At 41.5% G+C, this 23,472-nt stretch overlaps 1 protein-coding gene across 3 annotated transcripts; it reads right to left on the bottom strand.

The window, feature by feature from the left end:
• Positions 1 to 222: 222 nt before the first annotated feature.
• LOC112218187 lies at positions 223 to 23,472 on the bottom strand. 3 transcript variants are annotated; one of them, XM_024378777.2, is made up of 5 exons: positions 23,218 to 23,472; positions 6,557 to 8,163; positions 3,389 to 6,265; positions 3,222 to 3,284; positions 223 to 1,833 (listed from the first exon to the last, which is right to left on the bottom strand). In XM_024378777.2, exons 1-5 carry the CDS (start codon positions 23,235 to 23,237, stop codon positions 1,712 to 1,714), a joined length of 4,689 nt encoding a protein of 1,562 aa, XP_024234545.1. In that variant the 5' UTR covers positions 23,238 to 23,472; the 3' UTR covers positions 223 to 1,711. The 3 variants fall into 3 exon arrangements, with proteins under 3 accessions (XP_024234545.1, XP_024234542.1, XP_042157147.1); XM_024378774.2 differs by having other exon boundaries at positions 3,389 to 8,163; XM_042301213.1 differs by lacking the exon at positions 23,218 to 23,472 and adding an exon at positions 20,977 to 21,065 and having other exon boundaries at positions 3,389 to 8,163.

The raw sequence follows: 23,472 nt of genomic DNA, 5'->3' as shown, positions 1-23,472 counted from the left end.
ATGTATCGATTTAACCACGCTGCATTTTGGTCCGACTCTCCTTCAACGGAAGAAAACCGTAACAAAATGTATTACATCCCAGTACTACACTTTATATAGTCTATATAGCCTTCTTTTAACCATAAAAAGGGTTAGCATTCACACCTAACCAACAGACACCTCTGGTAAGAATGCACCCTGCCTGTCTTACTTTAGTCCACTATAAAATCAACAAGAGCCAAGTGAAGGATGCTGCTGACAATATATTTTTAAGTGTACAAAAATATTTAGAAACAAATAACATACACCAACATAAAGAAATAACACTAGGTAGAACAAATACATACAGTTTTCCTGCTATATGCATCCGGAATACTGCAAAGCAACCTTGTTTCAGCTGGCTTAGTATCTCTAAATCATACAATACTGTTCATCCCGTGTCAACAAACGGAATCAATTTAAAAGCCAGAAAACTAACTATTGGTAAGGTACCCACTTGTTAGAAGATTGTAAAAGGGAACAGTAGAAAGGTGGGCGGAATGATATCTTACAAATCGCAGTCAATTTTGCATAGTTCACTTTCTGTGATGCATTCAAAACAGTAAACATGAGGTTTGCATAAAATACTGTTTACCCCCCAAATGTCAGCTACAACACTGACAAGAAAATAAACATGACAAAAACAGCCATCCAATGACACACAAAACTTTAGTTTAGGGTTTTTAAATTAGATTAAGTTTCGCAATGTTGCCGGTGATGGGGTCAATTTGGGGTCATGATAGGGGCTGCACCAAATGTTTGATGTATAATAATAATAGGTTATGCTTATGTTGCATTAATGTAAGGGGAAGGGTTATAAGAGCCCTCCCCCTTACATGTATAGGGTCCTAGACTACAGATTAACAATATATATGCATTATAAGGTGTAATATTGTTCCAGTTATTTTCTAGTCTCTGCTTCTTATAAGAAACGGTCTGAGAGATGTGAGTTATTGCAGTCAAAACAGGGTGTCTGTGAGAAAGCACCTCAAGGCTAAAAGAGATTCATAGACACAGAACCCTGCAGGGGAGTGAAAGAGATAAGAGACAGTCAGACATACCACCATAAATCAACTTGGGGACATTTACTGCTGAGCCTTTAGAGAACACTGGAACTAATGTTTGAATAGCTGCATAGGCTTGGTCTCACGAGAAGAAGGTAATGACGTAGGCATTTACATCACTAGGGGTTGACTGCAAGCATATTAAAAGCAACTTGGACTTTTCCTATTTGGCAGAACTCAGGAGACATCAGTTGTATGTGTGATGTTTGATGTTTGACTTCTGTCTACAGCTGTATTTTGATTAAAACTGTTTTGATTTAAGTGCACATTGAGTGTTCCTTATTTGTTAAGTAAATAACGGAGCCCAGAAAAGTGTAACCAACACCTGTCAGGCCTGAGGTAGAGAGGACACTGTCAGATAAATTCTCAGTCACTTAAGAATGTAAACGCTAACTACAGTAAATAATAACTGTATTATGAGCTGCCCAACCTTACCACAATGAGGTCAATTTCTGCATTCCCAAAGAATATACATTGGTTATGAACATTTGTCATTAAAAACAAAAATTGTACATATATTTCCATCGGAAACAAGTTACAAGAATCAGATTGTCATCAGACAGTCCTCACTCCACTCCCCCAGTCCATAACTGGAAGCAATACAATTTGTCGTGGGTCAGCTACCAGGCCTACTTCTTCTGCTTGAATTTCTTCTGAAACTTCTGAAAGGTGGTGGAGGAAGACTTGGGAACTTTAGTGGTCAAAGAGGTGAGAGGACAATATCTCTTCTGAATGCCAACAGACCATACACCTAAATGGAGTAATAATCCATTCGTTACAATAAAAAATAAAACAAAAACCTACATCCACATATTTGACAGAAAGGAATACATGGAGATAGGGAACAAACTGAATAGATACAAGAAATGCTTTCCTTACAAAGATATGGAAAATGCAATGTAGGCAGCGGCCACAATACATAGTGGGGCAAAAAAGTATTTAGTCAGCCACCAATTGCGCAAGTTCTCCCACTTAAAAAGATGAGGCCTGTCATTTTCATCATAGGTACACTTAGACCCAGCCACGTTTCATATTCAATGCACTTGCTGTTGGAAGGAAGTTTTCAATCAAAATCTCACGATACATGGCCCCATTCATTCTTTTCTTTACATGGATCAGTCGTCCTGGTCCCTTTGCAGAAAAACAGCCCCAAAGCATGATGTTTCCACCCCCATGCTTCACAGTAGGTATGGTGTTCTTTGGATGCAACTCAGCATTCTTTGTCCTCCAAACACGACGAGTTGAGTTTTTACCAAAAAGTTATATTTTGGTTTCATCTGACCATATGACATTCTCCCAATCTTCTTCTGGATCATCCAAATGCTCTCTAGCTAACTTCAGACGGGCCTGGACATGTACTGGCTTAAGCAGGGGGACACGTCTGGCACTGCAGGATTTGAGTCCCTGGCGGCGTAGTGTGTTACTGATGGTAGGCTTTGTTACTTTGGTCCCAGCTCTCTGCAGGTCATTCACTAGGTCCCCCCGTGTGGTTCTGGGATTTTTGCTCACCGTTCTTGTGATCATTTTGACCCCACGGGGTGAGATCTTGCGTGGAGCCCCAGATCGAGGGAGATTATCAGTGGTCTTGCATGTCTTCCTTTTCCGAATAATTGCTCCCACAGTTGATTTCTTCAAACCAAGCTGCTTACCTATTGCAGATTCAGTCTTCCCAGCCTGGTGCAGGTCTACAATTTTGTTTCTGGTGTCCTTTGACAGCTCTTTGGTCTTGGCCATAGTGGAGTTTGGAATGTGACTGAGGTTATGGACAGGTGTCTTTTATACTGATAACAAGTTCAAACAGGTGCCATTAATACAGGTAACGAGTGGAGGACAGAGGAGCCTCTTGAAGAAGTTACAGGTCTGTGAGAGCCAGAAATCTTGCTTGTTTGTAGGTGACCAAATACTTATTTTCCACCATAATTTGCAAATAAATTCATTAAAAATCCTACAATGTGATTTTCTGGATTTTTTTTCTTCTCATTTTGTCTGTCATAGTTGAAGTGTACCTATGATGAAAATTACAGGCCTCATCTTTTAAAGTGGGAGAACTTGCACAATTGGTGGCTGACTAAATACTTTTTTGTGCCACTGTACAGTACATTTTCAACACATGGTTGAATAGACAGCATGCTTTATTACCTTTGGATTTTTGGACTATTGCCTTAGGCCTCTCAGCTTTGGCAGCAACCGGACCAGCCATGTCTGATGGAAAAAGTGTTTCAATGTGAAAAGAGCAGGAATAAAATGTCTAATTACAGGTAACATTAACTGGAGTAGGAGCAAGCATCTGTGTTGGTATTACTTACCATTCATTGAACCTGTCTGTGTCGGAGGGTCCATGATTTCTTTGAAGTTGAACGACTCCGGCAGCACACTAAACATAAGACTGTTCTCCTCATGAGGAAAAGAAGCAGGGTTTCCGATCTCATATTTACCTTTTTCCACTATATCAGGGATACCGGATGGCACTGCCTCAATCCTAGATTTCTTCAGTCTGAGTTTTAGGCCGCTTAAGATTCTTTCTCTTTCAATGCGCCGCAAAGTCTGCTTGGCCTTTACAGTTCTTTCTGGTGTGGCTCGCCTTTCAGAGGATAATGCACCTCTATCTGTGTTGGTGAGGGCAACAATCTTTTTAGCCATTTCAGCACAAATAATTTTTGGAGCAACGCTTCTTCTGTTTTGTAGTCTTGGCACTTTGCCCCTGGACTTTGTCGGGATAAAACTATTATTCCACTCGTTTAAGATCCATTGTTTGATTGGGCTTTCCACTGGAGGACTGGTCTCGGAGGGCTCCATTGTCCAGGAGTTGACATTCACATGGAGGGTTACAGGAGGTGCTGGAGCATTGTCTGCAAAAGGTCTGGCTCGAGAAGCATTATGGTCCTTGCGTTGGAGCGCGGAACCAAACAGGGCTAGACTTACTGTGCCAACCCTCCAAATGTTGTTCCCAATTCCATGTTCTGTTGGCTTCTGGAGATTGCTACTTTTTGAATGTTTCTCTTCTTCCAAAGACTTAGGAGTAGTTGTATTGGGGGGCTCAAAATCTTCGTCATCATCATCAGTCAAGTTGACCTCAGGAACAAGGTGAAAGGAGGGACCTAATCCGTCCCTCATTTTCCTTTGCTTTCTTGGGACAGGCACAATTGAATGAGGACTTTCAACACATCTTCTCTTGAGTCCAACCCCTTTTTGTTTAAACTTGTAGCTACAATTTGTTTTAGGAGAGAGATGTTTGTGACATCTTTGTGCCAAGGAAAGTGATGTAAGGAAACCGATTTTGTCTGTTGCTTCAGGTTGCAGATTAGAAGTAGGAATGGGAGCTGTAGGAACGACTTCACTACCTCTAGGGTTTCCTTCTTCCAAAATGACACCAAGTTCTTGTACACATTCCACATGTTTCTGGAACGGACCTGGTAGTTTCTGCTTTGGCTGTACATCGTCCCAAACTAGCTCCGACATTGAGGTGCCTACTTTGATTAAGTCTTCATAATGCGAGAAGACCTCTTCAATTTCAACAATGTTTGTGTGGTTGATGGGGAGTTGCAGTGCTGGGGCTTTTGACAAAGGCAAGCTCTTCACTCCATTTGTGTATATGTGAGCAGTCTCAGATTTTCTATCAGACAAGACAATTGTTTGGCATTCTTCAATGCCTGTAGATTTCCAAGATTGAGGATTCAAATTTTTTACAGGATTCTCTTCACTCTTTTCTTCTGCTGTGCCATTTGATTTACACAAATGCACGCATTCCCTTTGTTCTGCTTTTGTTGTGCTGGGTTCAACAGACAATGTTACCTCAACCAATGCCGTCGCATTCACAGTGGCTTTTGCTGAACCCAGTTTCGTCTTGTATTGGCATTTGCAGGACGAAGAATTGGTGGACCCACTGAACACTGCCATCCAACGAGAGAGGCAACAGTAATCTTCTGATTGGACATCCCCTTTGTTTTTGAGTTTTAAATCAGTCAACTTCACATCTACCCGCTCAGATGATTTATCCTCCACTGAGTAATCTTTCAACTCAATCAGCTCCGCATCCATTTCCATTGGCAATTCCAACAGGTCTTCGTTCACTTCATCTTGTAGTAGCTGCCCACTGAAAAACTGCAAAGCCTCTTCTGGTGTCAGCACGTTGATCACCAGGGAGGAAAATGGGTCACTAAAAATGATACCTGCTTTTTCTCTCTTAACCAGTGAGAGGGTCTGGGTGGAACTGTGTGCCAAACCTGACCCTTGAATTTCTTTAGCATCAGAATCAGAGGGTGTTGGTCTCTTCGCCTGAGTGACCTCAGTCTGCATGTCATTGGCAGAGGCTGTAGATTTTTCATTTTCGGTACAAATCAGTTTTGGTTGTTCATCTCCTCTTTGAAGAGTCTTTTGGTCATATCTTAGTGACCATGGGAATCCAAACTCCTTGTCTATGTCATCAAGCTGCTTATTTGTGTTCAACCATGATGACTCTTGTGCCGGGAACTCTGGGTGAACAGAATCATGTTTAAGAATAGCACATTTCTCTTCAACTTGACCCCAGTTTTTGCGCCTGGCTTGTGAAAATATGACAGACTGTGATGACATATCGTCATCGTCGCCACACACAGATCTAACCTCTTGCATTATCTTTTGTAACATACCAGATCCTGCAGCATCCATAAGCTTTGGCCCATCTCCATCCCAATAGAGGCTTAGTATTTTGCTTTCAACTAGTGTGGCAGTGCATTTTTGACGTTGCACAGTATCTACCAACTCCTTCAATTTACCAAGGGTCCATTTGATTACAGGAATGGAGGACAAATCAAAAATGTCCTCATCGGAATCGACTTTTTCATTCGTTTCCTCACTCAATTGGTTAACATTCACATGAGTGGTCATTTCTGGGTCAGCTAACTCTCTTCTCAGAGTGGCTTGACATTCCACATTAGATAATGGTTGAGAATCAAATTTCTCTGCACGTAACCCGTTTGATAATGACCGTTGAGACTTAAAACATGAATATGTCTTGGCCATTTCAACATCAGAAGTTTCTGAACCCTGAGTCAATGTTTTATCAGCCCCTGATTCTAGTCCGATCCTGGGGACTTCTTGTTCTGATTCATTTGTCAAAGAAGCAGATAGAGCAAGGGTTGTTTGGCCTTGTGATGGACTTTGGACACAAGACTGTTCCCCAGGGTTGCTCACATTTCCGACACCTGTTAAGAAAGACATAGCTTGGGTGGTCAAGGAGATTTTATCAGCCACATTTAGAGGTGTGTTTGTCTGCATACACTGCGATAGTGGTTGTACAACTGCAATGGCCTTCTGTGCCGTAAGAACAGAGGGGGCATTACTTGCAGAAGATCCTTGCGAGACCAGAGCACTTTCATTAGGTTTATCTCCTATGAAAATAAAATTTTCTGTTCTAAATCCATTTCCACTTTCGTCCTCTGTTACTGTTATGTAATAGCCCTGTCTTATGGGGTGTGACGGAGTCACAGACTCACAGTTTCGCTGGCCTGAAGACAGCATTCCATGGTTTGTCACAGATGAAGATGGTCCAGTGTTGGATAACTGAACATAATTGTTTTTTGGCTTGTAATGTAGGGTAGGGGCTGTGCCTTGGTTAGGCAAGTGTTGCAGAAAATGTGCTCCTGCCCCAACCACATGCTCTGTCTTGTTCAGGACGGGTCTATGGGAGTGCTGGCCTGGGTATGGAGGAGGCGCGGACTTACGCATCTGCTGGACTGGGTATGGTGGAGGCGCGGTTTCACGGTTGTGCTGGACTGAGGACTGTATACTATAGTTTGGAACAGATGGAGATGGTCCAGTGTTGGATACCAGAACATTGGTGCAGTCTGGCTTGTAATTGTAATGTAGGGTAGGGCCTGTGCCTTGGATATGGAGCCTAGGATGAGAGGCATGGTGTGCATTATTTCCAATGGGCCCTAACTGACTGTTATTATTTGCACAATAAGATGGGAGTCTGTTCTGTTGTGGTAGGATGGGAAGGCTTTTAGGGCAGATGGGGACATGTCTTGGAGAATTATTAAAAGGGGGGTTATACTTTGTACTTTGTACATTGTACTGAGGATTCTGGCTAATGTTATGCATTGGCATTCCCACTGCAGCATTTGGTACATTGACCTGGTTGTTGATGCCAGTGAGAAGTTGAGAGGGATACATCTGACTGTAGTTTGATGAGCCAGTGTGGACAGGTGCTCCATGTTGAACCCTGTTCATCTCAGGCCTGCTGTCATTGTTCTGATTTTGAAGTAAATACAACAGTTGGTTATATGTTTTTTCCTGTGCACTTTGCAAAGAGTTTGGTGTTTGTGGGTTTCCCTGATGAGTAGCTTGAACTGCTATCCTTCTTGAATCCTGCCCACTCACTACATGATTTACATGGTTGGGGCTCCTACCCTTTGCAAGAGAAGCAGAGGTACCACTGGAGGCCCCATCTTGTCTGCCAAGTACAAGTCGCTGTCTGCCACTCACTGGGCTTAGATCATACATAACATTTGTACTCAGTGGTGCATTAATATGAGGGGGGCAGTGAATGGTTGCACCCTGACCATCCTTAACGATCCTCTGTGGATTGTTATTTTTAACACCCAAAAACCCCTGTCCCTGCTGGAAAGTGGGATGAGCTACACTGTTAACCCTTCCGGGCAAGGTGTGATGGTTTCCACTTTGTGATGTAACACCAGTTGATTGAGCAGCCGCTGCATTGTTAGTCCAGAGTGATGTCAAAAGGGGACTAGTACCCATCAGAACTTGCTCTCTGGTGGGTGAATGCTGAGATGAGTTTATGTTAACCATTGAAGCCTGTTGATTCAGGGTCGGTCCACTCCAGTAACCTCCACTGGTTACTTGTCCGCTGTGTGGTAGGCATTGACCACCTTCTATATACAGGACAGCTGGTCTGACTGGCCCATATTGACGAGAATAGCTGCTTGGAATCTCACTCATCTGACCACTGGTAACTTGGGGACTTGAGGATTGTCCAGCAATGGATCGATCCAGTCCACTTTGGGTCCAGGTATAGGTCTGCATTCTCCTGGTCTCCTCAGTTTCGCCTACTGCCTTGTGGTATTTCAGAATGAAATCATTTCTGAAGTGAAAAAACACATGATAAACAGGGGATTAGCGCAACACACACACAGTAACCAACATAGCCTGTTTCCCACCAAAAAAATCTAGAAGTATAGCAATCTGGTACTACAAAGCTCTCATCATATTCTCTGGCAGCATAGTCTTATGACAGATAGGCTAGTGTGGGAGATAATTCGATGCCACTAATTGCATGTGCTATTTCTGAGAAAAGATCATGCCAATAATTACATTGGCTAGATGTAGAAATTATGTCACCTAGTGTATTTGCTGTTTCTAAAGGTAATTAGCTAATGCCCATAACTACATTTGTTACATCTGGACATACTAATGTCAGGAGAACATGGAGACAGGATGGTAACAAAATGACCAATACGTGAAACATATGTATACTATAAAGGTATTATTTTATAAAGGGTCCTGCCACCATTATAATTTAACTCAAAGCAGATGTGGACGTGAACAAGCAAGAACTGGGACTGAAATATAATGGTGGTGAAAGGACAAGGGGAGTCGTTTCATTTGCAGATGGGGAGTACACATGTGTTATGTAAGGATGTAATGCTATAAAGGGAAAGGTCTGTGCTGAGAAAGACGGTTCCATGGAATTGCACAACTTTGCTACTTTGTAATAAAGTCTAAATTGAATTGACAAGTTCCAGTAAAGGTGTAATATTTGTGTCAATATTCCACAACACTAGCTGATATGTTTTACCAGTGGGGTAAATCATTCTCTACTATTATTCTGACATTTCACATTCTTAAAATAAAAGTGGTGATCCTAAAAGACCTAAGACAGGGAATTTTTACTAGGATTAAATGTCAGGAACTGTGAAAACTGAGTTTAAATGCATTTGGCTAAGGTGTATGTAAACTTCTGACTTCAACTGTATGTTGTCTTTGCAGCTGTATGACCCAGTGGGTGAATAAACATGGTTTGAGCTTTTTCTAGTCATCCGTTTGAGTTTACGCGTTTTGTTCAGAACCTAACAGCAGGCCAGTTAGCCTACTTGTATCTCTGTCTCCTTAATGTTGACAGAGAAACCAGACACACGCTCCTTGCTCACGTGGAGCGCTCAAAACACATTGATGACAAAAAATAAATAATTACAAATCAAAAGGGCAAACAATTAACACAATGAATGCGCTAGATTTAGCAGGAGACAGCTCAGAGCTAAGCACATTCTGGAGAGATGTGCCAATATCTTATACTCAAGACATTATCGGTACACATATTTTAGCTGTATTGCTTTTCACTGATAGCCGCATCTCGGCCACGAGTGCTGCCCAGATTGCCAGCTTCCCAACTAGGCATATAGGCCTACACACTTGTAATTTGAAACAATCCACCGCACATCTTTTTTTTTATAGAAGCTAATGATCCTCAGTGGCTAAGTAATATTCTCTGGTGAAGTATTTTCTATTATTTAATATATAGACAGGATTAATTATACCATTTTGGAAAATTCATATATATTTACTTTAGGCTGCAGTGACTTCTGTTACCAAATCTTGTCATATGCCTAGGTTACTAATCACATTAGGAATTATATTTTATTGTTAGCCTGCAAATATATTTTATTATATATATTTTTTAATTAAGTCCCCCCCGAAGCGTAAGCAACAGTACTGAAGTTACAAGCGTGATTCAGAAGAGAGAGTTTAAATTATTTATGAATGGATTAACTTTTTCTTTGCTAGTTCAGGATATTATAGTTATCGTTTCACATTAGATGTATTAACAACAACAAAAAAGGTTAATTCTGGTACTGCTCTGCACACACAAGCTTGTTAGCTAGCTAGCTCTAGTCCAGCGTTAAGCCAACCAAAGTTCCTCCACAGAAGCCGCTCCTCCGTAGGTATAATTCTGTGGGCCTAATTCAGAGATATATATATATATATATAAATAAAAAGTCAGTCACATCTTGTGGCCTACACGCATCTGTAAATCACACATGTAAACATCTTGCCTGCTTCAGAGCTCTCCAGCTTGTAGTCCTAAAACACAGAAAGTAGTTCTGGTTCATTCAGACATGGTGATGGGACACTGAGGCTTTCTGAAGCCTTTGGGTCTTTTACCAAATTGTGCCAAAAAACAGTTTATTACTCTGAGCTTTTAACACAATGCACATTTGTGACATGTGCTGGTCAGCAATGAAAAGCAGTGTGATGTTCATATAGAAGTTTGTTACACAATATTCATCAAATCTTCATGGCACGGCAGCTAGTCGCAGGTCTTACTTACTAGCCTACTATCAGTTACCATACAAGTTCACACCTTCCACTGTGAATCTATGGCATTATTTAGGATGCTTAAGACAGAAACATGTACTTGACTAAATAAAATAAAATTGTTTGAACAACAATGCGCAGAAAGTGTCGTTTAACAAAACCATTTTCAAAATAATATGCCGTCGCCAGGATTCGACCCCGTTCCCTAGTTCTGGTCCCAGAGTACCTAGCTGTATTCATATACTCAAACTAACCTCACTATTTGAAATGTAAATTGAGTATGTAGTATGCTTATTGGTCATAGTTAGTATGCCAAAAGTTCCCGGGTGTTGTATTAAATGTGTCAAAATACAAAGTATACAAGCAGTGGACACTATTTCCGTGCTTTTAGGGCCCATAACGCAATTCAGAAAAAATGTGTTTTCAGATTTGAAGACAACGGCAGAAAACATGCATCCGATTTCAACGAGAGGATACAAATTCATTGCTTTAACTAATTATGACAAATGTTAAAATGTTGAGCAATGTAATAAAGTAAATTACTTTTCAAATAAGTTAAGTAACACTTTGTTGTTGGCTGACAATTTGTTAGCTACACCATCCTTACGAACCGCATAGCATTACAGCAGTATGTACCAGTATGTTAGCTAGTTACCTAAGGCTAGTTGGCTACTAATACATTGAACTTGCCAGGCAGTATACTAACTAAGTACCCAAAGTAAAGACTTATTTATTCACGTCGTTCATAGCTTAGCGGTATAGTCGTTGTGCGGTCTCAATGGACATTGTTAATTCTAGCTATCTACTCAGATTTCAGAGCACTCTCATCGGAGTGTACCAGAACTGTTATAGAATGTTTAAGGTAATGGTAAAATAATGACTAAATGATTTATACGGTTAAAGTAATATTAAGGCTTGAATTAACCAACAGTATTCCAATCTGTCACTGTATAACAGAGTGAAATGTGTTTGAATCATAAGACTAGAATTCTTGAATGTATGGGCATAGAAAAAGAGGAACTGTTAGCAGAGAAGGAACTGTGAAGACATCAGTTTCACAGCGGTCACAAGTTAACAGGGAAGGAGGTCCCACCCAGGGAGGGGGGAAACCGTTAGTCTTGCAGTAGATTATGTAACATGTTGTCGGATATGATAAGCAATGTACAGTGCCTTGCGAAAGTATTCGGCCCCCTTGAACTTTGCGACCTTTTGCCACATTTCAGGCTTCAAACATAAAGATATAAAACTGTATTTTTTTGTGAAGAATCAACAACAAGTGGGACACAATCATGAAGTGGAACGACATCTATTGGATATTTCAAAGTTTTTTAACAAATCAAAAACTGAAATTGGGCGTGCAAAATTATTCCGCCCCCTTAAGTTAATACTTTGTAGCGCCACCTTTTGCTGAGATTACAGCTGTAAGTCGCTTGGGGTATGTCTCTATCAGTTTTGCACATCGAGAGACTAAAATCTTTTCCCATTCCTCCTCGCAAAACAGCTCGAGCTCAGTGAGGTTGGATGGAGAGCATTTGTGAACAGCAGTTTTCAGTTCTTTCCACAGATTCTCGATTGGATTCAGGTCTGGACTTTGACTTGGCCATTCTAACACCTGGATATGTTTATTTTTGAACCATTCCATTGTAGATGTTGCTTTATGTTTTGGATCATTGTCTTGTTGGAAGACAAATCTCCGTCCTAGTCTCAGGTCTTTTGCAGACTCCATCAGGTTTTCTTCCAGAATGGTCCTGTATTTGGCTCCATCCATCTTCCCATCAATTTTAACCATCTTCCCTGTCCCTGCTGAAGAAAAGCAGGCCCAAACCATGATGCTGCCACCACCATGTTTGACAGTGGGGATGGTGTAGTCAGGGTGATGAGCTGTGTTGCTTTTACGCCAAACATAACGTTTTGCATTGTTGCCAAAAAGTTCAATTTTGGTTTCATCTGACCAGAGCACCTTCTTCCACATGTTTGGTGTGTCTCCCAGGTGGCTTGTGGCAAACTTTAAACAACACTTTTTATGGATATCTTTAAGAAATGGCTTTCTTCTTGCCACTCTTCCATAAAGGCCAGATTTGTGCAATATACGACTGATTGTTGTCCTATGGACAGAGTCTCCCACCTCAGCTGTAGATCTCTGCAGTTCATCCAGAGTTATCATGGGCCTCTTGGCTGCATCTCTGATCAGTCTTCTCCTTGTATGAGCTGAAAGTTTAGAGGGACGGCCAGGTCTTGGTAGATTTGCAGTGGTCTGATACTCCGTCCATTTCAATTGATTGTTGGATGAACTGCAGAGATCTACAGCTGAGTGCTTGCACAGTGCTCCTTGGGATGTTTAAAGCTTGGGAAATCTTTTTGTATCCAAATCCGGCTTTAAACTTCTTCACAACAGTATCTCGGACCTGCCTGGTGTGTTCCTTGTTCTTCATGATGCTCTCTGCGCTTTTAACGGACCTCTGAGACTATCACAGTGCAGGTGCATTTATACGGAGACTTGATTACACACAGGTGGATTGTATTTATCATCATTAGTCATTTAGGTCAACATTGGATCATTCAGAGATCCTCACTGAACTTCTGGAGAGAGTTTGCTGCACTGAAAGTAAAGGGGCTGAATAATTTTGCACGCCCAATTTTTCAGTTTTTGATTTGTTAAAAAAGTTTGAAATATCCAATAAATGTCGTTCCACTTCATGATTGTGTCCCACTTGTTGTTGATTCTTCACAAAAAAATACAGTTTTATATCTTTATGATTGAAGCCTGAAATGTGGCAAAAGGTCACAAAGTTCAAGGGGGCCCGAATACTTTCGCAAGGCACTGTATATGTTGGAGAAAACTTGTAAACAGCATTGGCAGTGTTAGAGAGGAGGAGGGGCATTTTTATGACCAAATGTGAGGTATAAAAGGCTATGTGCATTGTATGATTTTTAGAGCTCTCGTAAATAAACATTCTGGCTATTGTAGGCTGGGACTGTCTGTTTCATTCAACTAGAATCCTATCAATTCTGGGTTACAGACTGAGCAGTTTAATTGAGGTTCAGATTATGAACATTGATAACATAGTCTGCGTTCTTGTTACGAGAATGAACTGATGAATTTACAAACGCTCAACATCCGTTGAATATGGCTGGTGTCAGGAAACTTCACACACAAGAAAAAGGCATGATTCACTTTGCTGCCTGCTACTCAGCCGAAAAAGCTAGAATATGCATATAAATAGAACATTTGGATAGAAAACACTCTGAAGTTTCTAAAACTGTTTGAATGATGTCTGTGAGTATAACAGAACTCATATGGCAGGTAAAATCCTGAGAAAAATCCTACCAGGAAGTGGGAAATCTGAGGTTTGTAGTTATTCAACTCAGCTCCTATTGAAGATACCGTGTGATGTTAGTTATTTTTCACTTCCCAAGGCTTCCACTAGATGTCAACAGTATTTAGAACCTGTTTTGAGGATTCTACTCTAAAGGAGGGGCTCATAAGGGCTCTATGAGTGAGTGGTCTGGCAGAGTGCCACAGCCTCGGTCTGGCGCGCTCACGTGAAAGGTAGCTACGTTCCACTTCATTTGTACAGACAAAGGAATTGTCCGGTTGGAACATTAATGAAGATTTATGTTAAAAACGCCCTAAAGATTGATTCTAAACATCGTTTGACATGTTGCTACGGACTGCTTAGATTGTCGGTTTAGATTGTCTAGTGAACGCGCTTGGTGAGTTTAGATTGTGTACTGAACGCGCCAACAAAAGGAGCTATTTTGAAATAAATGATGTACATTATCGAACAGAACAAGCACTTATTGTGGACCTGGGATTCCTGGGAGTGCATTCTGATGAAGATCATCAAAGGTAAGTGAATATTTATCATGTTATTCTGACATCTCTCGACTCCAACATGGCAGACATTTGTTTGGCTTGATTTTGTTGTCTGAGCGCCGTACTCAGATTATGCTTTTTTGGTAAAGTTTTTTTGAAATCGGACACAGCGGTTGCATTAAGGAGAAGTGTATCTATAATTCCGTGCATAATTCTTGTATTTTCATCAACATTTATTATGAGCATTTCTGTAATTGATGTGGCTTTCTGCAAAAATCACCGGATGTTGTGGAACTACTGAACGTAACGCTCCTATGTAAACTCAGATTTTTGGATATAAATATGAACTTTACCGGAAAAAAAAATGAATTTAATGAATAAATGACTAAACAATATCCTCATTTTAAATAGAACTGTAACTAACTTATACTCAGTTTTATTATATCTGATTAACAATACGAGTTCATAAAAAGGGATTATGTGGCATGGACAAGGAGTAATTAAACATAATGAACACCATTCCAACTAGCCTGGGAAGGAATGGGTTGTGGGTTAAGTAAGCAGATAGGTTAATGACCCTATGGTTGAACCGACGAAACTTAGCTCTGGGGTGTTTTAGATAAGGCAGTGAGTGCATTCCTAGGTTTTTTGTTAACTAGAACTGTCAGCTAAGTGGTGATCGATAATGGTGAGGGGTCAAGAGTTAATTCAGTTTTGTGTGTCCTGTGTGTGTGCTGGTGGGTCAGAATTAACTTTAAAAATTGCTTTGTCTCGTTCGAGAGGGGGAGATTTATTCACCAATGACGTCATATTTTATATATAAACTGTTGTTCGTGGTTACATGGCAGCGCGCTCCGAGAATAAATACTATTATCTATTATTGATAAGTCTGGTCTCCGTCTATTTTATGCAAACAAGAATCTTACAAATTCTCATAAAATAGATTAAGTGAATTCAATTAATGAAAACATATTGGAATTACAGTAACAATTGTGTAACATGATGTCCTATGAGTGTCATCTGATGAAGATTATCAAAGGTTAGTGATTCATTTTATCTATATTTCTGCTTTTTGTGACTCCACTCTTTGGTTGGAAAATGGCTGAATGCTTTCTGTGACTAGTTGTTGACCTAACATAATGATATGTTCTGTTTTCGCCGAAAAGCGTTTTTTGAAATCGGACACTGGTTGGATTATCGAGAATTTTATCTTTAAAATGGTGTATGTTTGAGGAATTTTAATTATGGGATTTCTGTTGTTTTGAATTTGGCGCCCTGCGGTGTCACTGGCTGTTGAAAGGTGGGACGCTCACGTCCCAAACGGTCCCAGAGAGGTTAAATCGTTGCCAGCAACACAATTACAGTCTCCAACGCTCTGGATAGCATGAAAACAGCCTAACCAGCTCTGCTAGGGTGAGTAAAATGGCCCATTATGCTAACCAGCTAGGCCTGCTTAGCTACCTAGAGCTATTTGGAACCCTACTAATTCCACGACCGGTCTATCGATGTCACCGCATGAAGAGGCATAAACAGACTTAACCCCATCGCGACGTCCCCCAAAGGCTAACTTTCTAGCCCTTGCTATCTGCTTGCTTGCTAATTTAGCCTGCTAACTGCTAGCCTGCCCCGGTCTACTAACTGCTAGCTTGTTTAGCTCCGGTCTGCTAACTGCTAGTTTGTTCAGCCATGGCCTACTAACTGCTAGCTTGATAGCACAGGCCTGCTAACTGTCTGAATCGCCGTGTCCCCAGCCAGCCCAACCACTCACTGGACCCATGTTTATTTTCAATCTCTTTTCGATTTTTAATTTGATTATACCTTCCGGTAACCTGCCTCACCAAATGTGATATGGAAATCGCTATTATTTTTAATTTTAGAACACATTCAAGAACCTCCAGAAGCTAACCAGCTACAAGCCATTTAGTCATTGTTAGCGGCTTTTACCTTCTGCACAGCCAGCCAGTTTTTTTTTGTCTGGATAATACTCGCCAGTCTACCAGTATCGAACTGTCTCTCCACACCACGCCAGAATCCTGCAGTAATCCCTGGACCACTACTTCTGATCTTCACAGCTAGCTTTCACGCAGTACCGAAGCTATCCCTGAGGCCCACTTCCCGGCCTACTCAGGTGTTCACCCGAACCACACTCATACACGGCTAGAGCCCAATACTCCACCGGATCCTTGCTGTAAACTCTGGACCTTGGCTAACGCCACTGCCACGAAGCTAGCACTAGTTAGCCGTGAGCCAGGCACATCTCCCTGCCAACCCCCCCGGGCTACTAACTTTAAACGCTGTGTCGCTAGCGTAGTGGCGGCTTCCCTGTCCCATCTACTGCTGCCCCCTGGACACTGATCACTTGGCTACATAGCTGTCGCCTGCTGGACTGTCCATTAATCACGGTAATCCATTCTGTTTATGTTTTTATCTGTCGGATCCCAGCTGCGAACTCAGGCTCTGTGTGTAGTTAATCCGACCCTCGCTGCCTAGTCAACACCATTTTACCTGCTGTTGTTGTGCTAGCTGATTAGCTGTTGTTGTCTCACCTGCTGTTTTAGCTAGCTCTCCCAATCAACACCTGCGATTACTGTATGCCTCGCTGTATGTCTCTCTCAAATGTCAATATGCCTTGTTTACTGTTGTTCAGGTTAGTTATTGTTTTAGTTTACAATGGAGCCCCTAGTTCCACTCTTCATACCTCGGATACCTCCTTTCTCTCACACATGCGGTGACCTCATCCATTACAACCAGCATATCCACAGATACAACCTCTCTTATCACCCAGTGCCTGGGCTTACCTATGCTGTACCCGCACCCCACCATACCCCTGTCTGCGCATTATGCCCTGAATATATTCTACCACGCCCAGAAATCTGCTCCTTTTATTCTCTGTCCCCAACGCTCTAGGCGACCAGTTTTGATAGCCTTAAGCCGCACCCTCATCCTACTCCTCCTCTGTTCCTCGGGTGATGTGGAGGTAAACCCAGGCCCTGCATGTCCCCAGGCACCCTCATTTGTTGACTTCTGTGATTAAAAAAAGACTTGGTTTCATGCATGTCAACATCAGAAGCCCCCCTCCCTAAGTTTGTTTTACTCACTGCTTTAGCACACTCTGCTAACCCTGATGTCCTTGCCGTGTCTGAATCCTGGCTTAGGAAGGCCACCAAAAATTCGGAGATTTCCATACCCAACTATAACATTTTCCGTCAAGATAGAACTGACAAAGGGGGAGGAGTTGCAGTCGACTGCAGAGATCGCCTGCAAAGTAATGTCATACTTTCCAGGTCCATACCCAAACAGTTCGAACTAGTAATTTTAAAAATTACTCTCTCCAGAAATAAGTCTCTCACTGTTGCCGCCCGCTACCGACCCCCCTCAGCTCCCAGCTGTGCCCTGGACACCATTTGTGAATTGATCGCCCCCCATATAGCTTCAGAGTTTGTTAGGTGACCTAAACTGGGATATTCTTAACACCGCGGCAGTCCTACAATCTAAACTAGATGCCCTCAATCTCACACAAATCATCAAGGAACCCACCAGGTACAAACCTAAATCTGTAAACAAGGGCACCCTCATAGACGTCATCCTGACCAACTGGCCCTCCAAATACACCTCCGCTGTCTTCAACCAGGATCTCAGTGATCACAGCCAAATCTTCTCTATGTATATATATCAATGATGTTGCTCTTGCTCTGGGCGATTCCCTGATCCACAACTACGCAGATGACACCATTCTGTATAATTCTGGCCCTTCCTTGGACACTGTGCTATCTAACCTCCAAATGATCTTCAATGCCATACAACACTCCTTCCGTGGCCTCCAACTGCTCTTAAACGCTAGTAAAACCAAATGCATGCTTTTCAACCGTTCGCTGCCTGCACCCACCCGACTAGCATCACCACCCTGGATGGTTCCGACCTAGAATATGTGGACATCTATAAGTACCTAGGTGTCTGGCTAGACTGTAAACTCTCCTTCCAGACTCATATCAAACATCTCCAATCTAAAATCAAATCTAGAGTCGGCTTTCTATTCCGCAACAAAGCCTCCTTCACTCACGCCGCCAAACTTACCCTAGTAAAACTGACTATACTACCGATCCTCGACTTTGGCGATGTCATCTACAAAATAGCCTCCCAATACTCTACTCAGCAAACTGGATGCAGTTTATCAGAGTGCCATCCGTTTTGTCACTAAAGCACCTTATACCACCCACCACTGCGACCCGTATGCTCTAGTCGGCTGGCCCTCGCTACATATTCGTCGCCAGACCCACTGGCTCCAGGTCATCTACAAGTCCATGCTAGATAACGCTCCACCTTATCTCAGTTCACTGGTCACGATGGAAACACCCACCCGTAGCATGCGCTCCAGCAGGTGTATCTCACGGATCATCCCTAAAGCCAACACCTCATCTGGCTGCCTTTCGTTCCAGTTCTCTGCTGCCTGTGACTGGAACGAATTGCAAAAATCTCTGAAGTTGGAGACTTTTATCTCCCTCACCAACTTTAAACATCTGCTATCTGAGCAGCTAACCGATCGCTGCAGCTGTACATAGTCTATCGGTATATTTCCCACACAATTTACCTACCTCATCCCCATACTGTTTATATCATTTACTTTTCTGCTCTTTTGCACACCAGTATCTCTACCTGTACATGACCATTTGATCATTTATCACTCGTGTTAATCTGCAAAATTGTAATTATTCGCCTACCTCCTCATGCCTTTTGCACACAATGTATATAGACAATGTATATAGATATTTTTTTTCTACTGTGTTATTGACTTGTTAATTGTTTACTCCATGTGTAACTCTGTGTTGTTGTCTGTTCACACTGCTATGCTTTATCTTGGCCAGGTCGCAGTTGTAAATGAGAACTTGTTCTCAACTAGCCTACCTGGTTAAATAAAAGGTGAAATACATAAAAATAAAAAATAAACATGAAAAGAAATCCTAGCTACATTGTACAGTGTCCATTAGAGGATCGATGTTTGAAAGCCACTTTGAATCGAAGAAAGCACCAAACCACAGCGAAATAAGTGGGATCTTGCCACCTTTTGAAAAACCAAGCGATCAAAATGAAGCTCCGGATGTCATTGATCACGTGACAATGTTACTTTGAAACGAGCATCAGTACATTGTGTCGGATCAGTAGTGCTTTGAAAACTGCGTCGGCGCTCCGGAATCAATCGTTCAATCACTAGGAAAATGAACAGGGCATTGGGATAAACGCCAAAAATAAGGTCTGAAGGTTAACACAGGCTTAGGAGAGCTTGTACATTGTTTTAATAAGAGATAATGTCAGTCAACATGGCCATTATCATTTATGAAGCCTTTGTGCTTCATTTCCCCATAAGTTTTGTCCAAAGAACTATGGTGGAGTTGAGGCATGCTTCATTTTGGTTTGCGCCTAGATAACAAGAAATCTGTCATTAATGCTGAAAAACATTGATACATGTCCGCTAACACAGGGGTAGTAAAGGCCTAGTGCCCTACTTTTGTGGGAAAAATGTTACCTGAATCTGTTTGTATTTGAGTGTTTACCAGCATTTGTTACTTGAGTCTGATAATTATCTGTACAAAATGGCTAATACTTGTGGAATATAAAAAAATACTTGCTCGATATGTTTTCCAGTTTCTTGAAATACTTTGCAAATGAAACGTATAATTTGAGAACGTATTAACTTATCCTGAGTAATTTGCAGTGCTGAGCAGTGCTTGACTTCAGCCAGAGCGTCATACCGACACAGTAACTTTTTTAGGGAATTGCATATTTGTTCCTCTATAAAAACTAACAAAAGTAGCCTTTGGCAGGCCTAGATTCACACAGACAAAACAGGTTTATCAAAGCGGAATGAAGATGGGATCGGCATTGAATAGCAATGGAGTGGACATTAATTTCCTAATTCCACTTTTCAGGTTTATTTGCCGCTAGTCTGAATCTGTGAGTGATAGTAGGCTGTTCCAGATTGCACATAATGAAAATCCATCAGCCAACGCCCATGATGCTCTGTTCCAAACCGTAAAATTAGGGGTTGTAGGTCATGAAAAGTCATATTATTTTTGTTAATGTACTTCATGAAGGAACGCTTTTAAATCAATCACTTAAAAAGCTACATATCAGCCATTATCGGAATGACCCTTCAGTGCGTGTCTGTGTGTGCTGCGTGGGTGCCAGTGGGCGGTTGCCTGAGGAGAGAGTGCAGCATTTCAGCAGGTATAAAATAATGACAGACTAACTAGATAGCCAATCCAAACCTTGTAGCAGTTCTCGCAAGTTAGCTAAGCATTAATGTCATTGTTGCTTTTCCACCGGCACTGTAGAGCCTAAATAAATCTACACCGTTGGAAAGCTGGGATTCCTCTATTAAACAGTAGCCATGTAATTGCGACAACGTAAAAAAAATATAAGAATAGCCTAATTGGCCAAACTTGCTGTACATAGATCTCCTGTTGTGGAAATTCAACACAGGGACACTTTTTTTCCTATTGTGTTATTGACTGTACATTTGTTTATTCCATGTGTAACTCTGTGTTGTTGTTTGTGTCGCACTGCCTTGCTTTATCTTGGCCAGGTCGCAGTGGTAAATGAGAACTTGTTCTCAACTGGCTTACCTGGTTAAATAAAATAAATCAAACTCAGTCAATTTTAAATTAATCACTCTTTATTGTCAACAATCTGGAGAGGTGTAAAGAGCAAAATTACAAGATAATGTTATAATATTGTTTATTTGTCAAATAAGGTTTGATGAGTACTCACATCTGTGTCTGTGGGTTGAGTTGGCCCTCTGGGGCTTGAACTGAGAGTTGACCTGGTGATAAAACCTAAAGACCACATTCCAGAGACAAGATGTGGTGGTTGTAACTGAGATAGCCTGGAGGAATAGAACAAAACCCTTACTGTGTAATCATTCTTGCACCTAGGAAACAGCACCAGGTGCAGATGACCACAGGATGGCTTGTGGTGCCCTTGATCAGCATTGGAGGGGTGGAACCAGTCACGTCTAAGCATTTTTAGTGTCAGCTATATAAGAACTCTGCGTTGTCTGTAAAGGTTAAGCTCTCGGCAACACACTCAAGAGTGTGGTGTCGACGGCTTCATGATAGCAATAATTAATCAATATTAAATGATTGTTTGAAGAAATCTCTCAGTATGAGTATCCACAACAGAGGTTGTGGGTATTTTCCAGTATCTATACTGTTTTCTTAGTAGTAAGCAGAATCAATATTGGGTTAACCCTTAGACATGTGTAAGCAGAATGAAAGCAGAATCCATATGATTGTGCAAAGCTGGCTCAACACAGGCCTAGCCATTCTGGGTCATGCCTGGTCTTGTGAAGGCCATTGGACAGGCACATTAGTTAAACAGTTATATCACAATTAGACATGCACGCCACCAATATAATCTACGCCAATAAGAGAATGGAAACTAAGGTAAAATGAGTGCAAGGCAAAAAGATAAGGGTGGCCAAGGCTAAAGGGTATAAGTCACTCCACTTTATGTAAATGATTATGTATGTTATGCCAGGGTAAAACTGTATAAAAGGAGAGTGCTGAGACTGAAAAGATCAGTTGTTCCATGGAACTGCTCAGGTTGTTACTTTGTAATAACGTCTATTTGAATTCACAAGTTCTGGCATCTGAGAAATATGATTGGCCGAATATTTCTACGACAAGGTCACAGTCAAACTTAGATGCATAAAGTACCGGTCTGAAGTGAGCTCTAAAAGGGCGTTCCTTACGTACGGCTACATAAAAACATACATAAACATGATTCATTGGATTGGTTCCTACATGATTGGCTCTGTCTCCTATCTTAACTTAAAGAACATATTCATATTCTCAAGCCCTGGTCTAACCATATTGTAGCCTAAACATTAGCTTATCAACAGGACCATAAAGAAGACTTGAGCTTTTCAGGGCTGGATCAAAAGCAAAGCCTGCACACCCAGGAGCTTTCCAGATGGCATGGCGGGTTGACAGTTCTACATTAAGTGCCTTCAAGAGCACGACGGCAGTAGATGGTAGGCCTACATTAGTCGGAAAGTATTCAGGCCCCTTGACTTTGTCCACACTTTGTTAGGTTACAGCTTATGAAAAAATGTTTCATCAATCTACACACAATACCCCATAATGACAAAGAAAAACAGTTTTGATATCCAGGTGGTGAGTCACAAGTTTTGGTCTTATGTAGCAAAATTTGAAATAGTGTTTTTTACATTATATAAAAGTAGAGATTCAGAGCTACAAAATGGTATACCATACACTGCATTTGAGGAACAATGGGAAAGTAATTCTGCTTTGAAAGTTGCTCAACTTTTAAACTCATTTTTGAGAAAATCACCTTTGAATATTTTGCCATCTAGTGAAGAGCTCTTTGTCTACAGCATTCAGCATAATTCACACCCTCACCAGCTCTGCTGGCAACAATTTCATTACACTTTTTTGGCAGACGTTTACTGACACCGGCCATATTCAACATGTGCTGTACATGTCACGTTAGTTAACGAGCCAGCCAGCCAAAGTTAGCTAGTTAAACAATAAACAGTGGTAACAATGCCAGTGCTGGGAGCTAACTAACCATTATCAAATGTTAGCGAGCTAACATTAGGCTGTAACTAGAATAGGACACGGCTCCGGGAAACAGATAATAACGTCAGCTAACAGTACACTTAGCTTAAGACATATAGCTTGCTAGCTAGGTAAACAAAGTGTAAGTTCACACACATCACGTTAGCTAACGAGCCAGCCAGCGAACGTTAGCTAGTTAAACAACAATGCCATAGCGATGGGAGTTAACCAACCATGTTCAATGTTAGTTAGCTAACATTAGGCTCAAACTAGAACAGCACACGGCTCTGGGAAACAAATAATAACGTCAGCTAGGGAGCCAGCTAGCTAACAATACACTAGCTTGAAATGAAGCCACTTTCTGTCAAAATGAGAAAACGTGTAATATCTGAAAATGTAACGTTAGCTAGCTAACGCTAGCCCATCTTACCTGTATACATCATCGTGCATGGACGCGTTGTGTCGAACAAATATTGGTTCAATAATATCTCAGATACCGGAGCTTGTGAGTTCAGTACAGACTTGACTACAAAGTAACACGCTGAGATGGTCCATGGAGCAACTGCCGGTCCCTGACTCAGAGACCTCTGTATATACAGTCTGGCATAACATATATAGTCACTTCTCTTTGTGTGAATGATCCACACCGTTTAGTATTCAGACCTTTTGCACAACGTAGCAACGC

Source organism: Oncorhynchus tshawytscha, linkage group LG19 (genome assembly GCF_018296145.1).
Source record: "Oncorhynchus tshawytscha isolate Ot180627B linkage group LG19, Otsh_v2.0, whole genome shotgun sequence".
Classification (NCBI taxonomy): domain Eukaryota; kingdom Metazoa; phylum Chordata; class Actinopteri; order Salmoniformes; family Salmonidae; genus Oncorhynchus; species Oncorhynchus tshawytscha.
Note: the sequence above shows the minus strand (reverse complement) of the source record. Positions and strands in the feature narration are given on the sequence as shown.